Here is a 7,300-nt window from a genome sequence, read left to right on the forward strand (position 1 = left end):
GAGAGGCAACACGTCGAACGTGGTTTGCGGTAGGCTCTCTGATGTATCGAGTAAGCACTCTATGCTTGCTTATTTCTCTGTCATGGCTTAAAATCTAACCACGTGGGTATTAACTTTTTATACACGTATGGTGGTCAAACATCGTGGGTTCAAAGTTTCAAACCTCAGGTGTGCTGTATAAACAAACAAACAAATAGGTATATTCAGCAAATAGGCCACAGGGGCACTGATATATAAAATTGCTAAAAATTCGGTCAGATTTTTTTAATACTACGTTGGTGGCAAACAAGCATATACGGCCCGCCTGATGGTAAGCAGTCTCCGTAGCCTATGGACGCCTGCAGCTCCGGAGTTGTTGCCGACCCTTTAACACTCATAATATGGTTATCTTATGATCTTTTGTTCAGTTGCCCCCTTAGGAAAGATAAAGATTATATGGTTAAATCAGAGTTTTTGATTGTATAAGAGTTGTAAATTCTAAGAAAATCGTGCCCAATATATGTAGTTTAGCAGCTGAAAAAAACGACGGTGTATTGTGCGCATTGTGGCCACTGTATTGGAACGTTAACTTTTGACGATTCGAATTACCGCATAACGGTCATTTCATGGAACTGCAATGTTATAAGGAGAGGTTCAAGGAATCCATGAAGCGGTGGAGAAGGGTGTGTGGTCCAATCTCTTCCCTCCCAAGTCCCCGAATTGTTAGTTTCGTTTTTGAATTTGGAACCTTGACTTATTTAATCAGTTAATTACATTTTGAAATAACGCCTTTATGAAGGCCTCTGGGACTCAGAGGTTAAGTAACTATTTGTGACCGCGGCCGGCAAAACGTCCCACTTTATCGCTTGCCATAAGGACGCCTTGATAGGTTATTCCTATCATTGACATATATCTATATACATGTCGATGATTCTTTCCCTTAGATATACAAATCAAGCGAGGTTTTTTCAGCTACTTTTTGATTCCCACCTCCCCCTTGGTGGTATTTGGTGAGGTTATTAACCCTGTTTTTTTTTATTCGACCTAATTTTGAGATAAATAGTATTGTATATGTATACTAAAGCTTGTTTATTTTTCTATTTGCGTTATGAACGTGATGTATATTTATTATACGCGCCCCAAAATTTCGTAAAATAGACTAGCTAAGGCAGCCTTAGCCTCTGCAAGGCTCCGGGCGGAAAATCTTTGCGAGGCCCCTGTTTTTAGTACTAAATATAAAAATTGGTAGGTCGTATCGGGGAAATGCCTTGTAGACAATCCAAAGGATCCTTCAAGAGAATGGAGCTCGGTCGGGAACTAAGTACCTATGTGTTAAGCGAGAAGCGAGGCTAACCGAGCTCCACCTAGGACTGAAGATCCGGGGCATCAAATCTCAATGGCTTCCCGTGCGAAGCTGAAGACTGAGCTACAGGAAAGCAGAGCTTGGTATCCGAATTCGCAGGAGCGAGGCTGACGGCTAAGCTCCGCAAGGCCGGCAGTCCCGAATGTGTAGTTTCCTGCGAGTCTGAAGTCGAGCTGCAGAAGAGCAATAACTTGGAATTGAACCAGTGGCAAAGTGTAAGCAAGACCGTAAGCCAAGCTTGGCTCAGTGTTTCAGTAAGACCTACAACTTTCCTGCAGCGGCAAAGGCCAAGTTACAGAAAAAAACCAATGGCCAAGTGTTTTAAAACACAAGACCTAAGGCCGAGCTCCACGAATCTCTTAGAGTCGAGCTCTTTATGTTTAACGAATCCGAGAAAAAGTATCTATGTGGTAGAAATTTTTTCTTAGTTTCGTTCACTGTAGAAATACACGTGAGGTCTCCTATGGTTGATGATTTTTATTTTATTTATTTATGTACGGATCCGGATAGGGTCATCTACATCAGAGCTCCTAGTGTAAATTTATTCGATTTCGTAACGTGACGTACGCGTTTGCGTTAAATCTCATTTAGTATGGGATTTAGAAACAGCGCGCCAAGCGGGACGTTTTGGAAACTCAAAATCCCATACAAAATGACACTTAACGCAAACGCGTCCGTCACGTTTCGCTATCGAATAAATTTACACTAGGCGTACTGTTGTCAAATTTAAAGAATAAATTTATCGTAGACTTGACACGTTATATATGATATGACCAATAAATCTTTGCCTTAAAGATACGACATGAATGAATATAATGGTCCTTCAAACCGGAGTCATTGTTCTATTCCGTTCGAGACAAGCTTCGATACTTTCCCACGACGTAATTACCTTACAACAGTTATTTACCAACTAAGTTTGCTGCCGTAAAAACGAGAACTGGGTAATATTCGTATACGAAACTGAGTAAATTTGCTACGCTCTGATGAATACGATATTTATCTTTTCTAATTCATCAAGGAAACTACAAAGTTTTGGCATATCAGAATTTTAATATTGTAATATTTGGAATTTTAATTAGTAGACCGAGCGAGTCTCCGTTTCAGATGGGCATAAATTATTTCGTATGACCAAATGTTCTCTCCTACAGCTCGCATTTTTCTAGGGTTTGCATGACAGATCTGAAACGTATGGGAAGATCCGCGGATCCGGATAATTTCATACATTTCGGATCCAGATCGCAAACCCTACATTTTTCAAAAGATTCTAGAGAAATTTTTGGACGGGTTGGAAAATTGTATAGATTTTTTCGTCGATTCAATTTTGAATTTTATTCAAAATGCGGTGGGTTTGGTTTGCGAGGTCACTGAGACACAGTTCAAGGTAACAGTGAATAAACTGAAATAAGTAAAACAAGGAGAAGTAGAACTGAGGTATTCCTTTATTTCAAAAGGAGGTGATTTACTATTACGGATATACTTATTCAATAGTATTTATATTTTTACATGGAAATTTTCATCACATTAACCATTATTAAACCTAGGCCATTTATCAGTATTCAATTCAGTATCAACAATGAGTAATATGCCATTTCGAAAAAATACAACCATTCTGTATAATCTATTTTTAATTCTCATTGACACATGCCGACGACGTCGGAAACGATTTAAAAAAATCTTATAAATAATATACAAAATAATACAAACATTAGTTCGTTTCTTGAAACCAAATGAGATTTAACATTATCATAACATTATCTGCGGGTATTCGTGTTCATTATTTTACATCGTGATCGTACAGAAAAATAAATACACATATGTGACTACACAACCGGTGATTGCTTGAAGTTGCTCAGCACTTCTCGTCGAGGAGAGGGTCCAGGCCGAAGCCCAGGTCCAGGGCGGGCGCACGCTTACCGTGCTTCAGCGGCGGGGCGCGCTTGTGCCCCTGCGTCCCACTGTGCCCCACGTGCCCGTTTACGTGTCTAACGTCGCTCCCGAAAAGCTCACTAAGAGTTTGCTGCACTTTTCCACCTCCACTACACGTTACTATCAGCTTTCGCAGTTCAGGCTTATTAGTTTTACTAGCATTATTCATATGTACAGTTTTAGACAACGACAGAGCGTTCTGATTATAATAATAATTGTTCGTCGCGCCGGTTTTACACTGAGAACGAGAGAGCGAAGATTTTATGTTACTCCGGACCGTCGCGAATTTCTTGCCTAAGGTGATGGCGCCGCCGGCGTGGGACGCGTTGAACGTGCACAGCGCCAGCGGCCGCGGACACGTCGAGTACCAGCACACGTCTCCTGGCACCAAAGGGGGCGGGCCTTCGTCTGATCTCTCTGGACGTTCCACCTTTTCAATCTTAGGTACTACGGGCGGTAGCACCGGCGACGGCGCGGGCACCTCTAGCGGGACCTCTGCATCATCAGGTAGCAAGAACGGCTCCGTCGGCAGCGGCAGGGCTTGACTTAGCAGCGGCGCGATGGCAGACGTATCCGGCAAGACACCGTGCGATTCTTCCAAGCTGACAAGACTCGCATAGATGTCATTGACTTGTTGCTCGGGTGTGAGGCCGTTGAACGCGCTGAGATCTAAAGAAGCGTTGACGAGTAACGGCGTGAGGAGGGGTGCGGGCGGCGCGGGCGCGGCGGCCGCTGCTGCCGCTGCTGCTGCCGCCGCCGCAGCCGCCGCCGCCGCCGCTGCGTTCGCCTGCTGCCCCGCGTCTCTCGCTGCTCGATGCTCAGCCAATAACGTATCAAATGGTTTAATTCTCCCTTCAACTGTCCGCCGTAAGGACAGAGCGTGTGCTTTACAAGTTAGAGACCGCGTGCACGGCTTAGGGTTGTCAGCAGTGACAACTCCACAGTGCTTGTTAGGGTCATACTCTCGGAGATTAAACTTCGATTTCGCCTTCGGCCGCGCTTTGCTCGTCGGCGTGGCTGGCGCTGGTTTTAATGTTTGAGCGTTGAGCACGCCCGTGTCTATTACGGAAGCCAGCATAGGTGAGGTGTTGGGGGCAAATTGTAAACTAGATAAGTCTGTGTCAGTCATGGTGTGGTAAGCGAGTGACCCATCCACGGGCGCGAACAGGTCTGTTTGTACCGTATCGGTGGTTTGGGGAAAGTTGAGATCTTGCATCTTCCCTATATCTCTAATTATATTCTTCCAGTCTGCTGTATTTGTGATGTCGTCCGCACTCTGTATGCCTTCAGAGTTCATAATATCAACTATATCATCAGTGATGTTCTCACCGAGAGGCAGGTCCTCTGTATCTTGTATACTAACCACCGGCAGCTCCCCTGTCTCCACACATACTTGGACTTCACCACTGACTGCTGATGAAGTCCCCGGCTCTTCTAAGTATTGCAAATCAGGCTGCGGTATCACTATCCTTGAAAGAGGAGTTGTAGCTGTGTATAGGGGAGACGTCTCCATGGGGACAGGCAGGATGTCTACAGGGGGAGGGGGTGGAGGCAATTCTTTTTTATGTCGACTCCGACTGTGACCACTTTTGAGCTTGACTGTGGGTGCGGGAGGTGGAGGTGGGAGTATGGGTTCGGAGCTGGTGTGGGACTCGAGTAAGTGTCTGTAAGCCGCACTGCACTTCACTACCACTCCGCACATGTGGCAGATGGCCGCGTTGAGATTGTCCATTTGCGGGAAGAGGCCGTGGAGGCTCATGGAGTCGAGGCGCAGGCGGTGCAGGCTGGCGCGGCGGTAGCGCGGCGCGCCCGGCTTGTAGGGGTGCTGCGGCCGCGCGGGCGCCGCCTTGGCATCCGCCGCGGGCTCGTCGCGCCGCGGCGACGAGTGCCCGATCTCGCTGACCCAGAGGTCCCATGGCTTCTCGTTGCACTTCACGGGACTCACAATCTTCGCCGCGAACGGGAAGTCGCCGGACATGATGCGCTTGCTAGCTGCCGTCGAATGGACGCGTGACCTCACGGGAGACCAGCCATGGCTCGGCCGAGGCTCTTAGGTTATTATCCCATTTCTGTTCTCGGGTTGCGGCGATCCACCACGCGATCGAAGTCACATCTTAGCAAGGCCGTTTACCTCATTATTTACACTCGTTAAGCTAAAACGTGTTATGATTGTTTTAGCTTTAATATTTACAGGGACAGATGATCTATCTCACTGACAGCTGATTATGCAGATTGTAAGTTTTTCTCGAGGACGGAACGCTTCCATCTGTACACGATTATTTATTTTATGCTATCCAGGTTCCGGTTGTTAAAATCTTGACGTCTTTTGTCGTCATTTATGTGATATTAAACTCACTACACGCAAATAAAATGTCCAAAATTTCTGTTTGGTTGTAATTTACTATAGAAAGCAGTGTTGCCAACTCGGATTTTGAAAATATGCTAGACTCATCTCTAAAATATGCCAAAAATATGCTAAATTTTTTTGAAATGTGCTATAAAAAAATGCTAAAATGTCACTTGAAAAAAGGCACTTTAAAATAATATGGTGTCTAAAAATACGCAGTAAAATGCACCGCCGTTGTTTGTTATTTAGTTAAGACTGTTACGAATCTGCTGTTGTTTGGAAAAATATTTGATAGAAATTTATTTAATGGTTTTATTATTGACCAAGTGCGCGTAAAACGCGAGCAAAGCATCCCGTTTCATGCGTATAACCGCGGACATCGAAAATTAAAAAATTCCAGCAACTAATTCTGTAACTCTAATTACACCTTAAGTGGAGTAAAAGAGGTAGTTGCTCGCAATTTTCCATTATTGATGTTCATGATAGGCCCTCTGCTGAGACTAAAATGCCGACTGCTCCCAAAAATCCCAGCAAAATAGCAAAACAGAGATTTGGGTAAATTTCTGTACAAGATCAGTGAAGGCCAGTCCAGATGGGACAATATTCGCCCAATCCGATCAATTTGTTTGATCCAATCAGGTGGCGTGGACGCAAAAATAAAATCGGCTCGCCGATCACACTTGATTCGATTTTAAGATTTTGATCAATCAAATGGAGATGCGGTTGCAAGAATCCCAATTTTTGACGCTGTGTAGTATGTGCCTTTGGGGGCAATTATTTTTGATTTCTAGCGCTCGAATGTCACCATAAATCTAAAATTGGTGTTTTAATTGTGTACAAGGTGAACCGTGGACGCTAAATAGGATTGACACCAATTTTTTTCTTGATCGACCTCGCTTCGATCATCCCGTCCGGACGGGCCCTAAGTTCTGTCGTAATATCAAAAACAAAGCTAAATCAAATAAATGTATTATATTATATAGGTACATGTATTAAAAATATTGCACGCATACGCTACGCATACTAAACTTAAAGATGTGAACTGCTAGAGTGGCAGAATAAAAAATGGTAGATAATCCAGCACAAACTACACAGCAGGTTGACTAAGCATGAAAAATGCAAAACGGAAATCAAATATGTCACCCCACGAAAAAATCATTCATTTAAACTTTATAAACTGTATTTAGTTGCCATTTTCAAATTATTATAGTCCATCGACGTCCATCCGCCCATCCACCACCACAAGAAAAAATTCACATGAAAATATGAACCACATAAAGCGATGGCGCATATTGTTGGTACAAAGTGGGTGCAATGCAAACTTGGCTTAGACAAAATATGCTAAAAAATATGCCAGATGCTAAATGGTAAATTTTCATGCCAAAGCGACTGAAAATATGCCAGATCTGGCATATTATATGCCAAGTTGGCAACACTGATAGAAAGCATCAACACTTTTTTTTAAAGTATTTGTGAAGACCGAAACTCTATGGTCATTCATTCATTTCATTGTAGTGACGTGACACGTTAAACCAAAACCGGTTTCAAATCCACGTTGCAGATTGTCATCAACAACAAACATGTCCTAGTTTATAACTTTGAAAAACGTCCTTGTAATTATGTTTGAGATATAATTTAAAATGCGCTAATTTTAAGAGCAATGGTCTGGAACATAATCATTGACA

The 7,300-nt window shown here is 43.5% G+C and overlaps 1 protein-coding gene across 1 annotated transcript; it reads right to left on the reverse strand.

The window, feature by feature from the left end:
- Positions 1-2,763: 2,763 nt before the first annotated feature.
- LOC133528882 (ataxin-7-like protein 1) lies at positions 2,764-5,675 on the reverse strand. The gene has a single exon (XM_061866372.1). It carries the CDS (start codon positions 5,244-5,246, stop codon positions 3,192-3,194), a length of 2,055 nt encoding a protein of 684 aa, XP_061722356.1. The 5' UTR covers positions 5,247-5,675; the 3' UTR covers positions 2,764-3,191.
- Positions 5,676-7,300: the final 1,625 nt, after the last annotated feature.

This window comes from Cydia pomonella, chromosome 20 (assembly GCF_033807575.1).
Source record: "Cydia pomonella isolate Wapato2018A chromosome 20, ilCydPomo1, whole genome shotgun sequence".
Lineage (NCBI taxonomy): Eukaryota > Metazoa > Arthropoda > Insecta > Lepidoptera > Tortricidae > Cydia > Cydia pomonella.

What these genes read in the sequence shown, in the direction of transcription:
- LOC133528882 (XM_061866372.1), bottom strand. Translation starts at nt 5,246, where the DNA reads ATGTCCGGCGACTTCCCGTTCGCGGCGAAGATTGTGAGTCCCGTGAAG.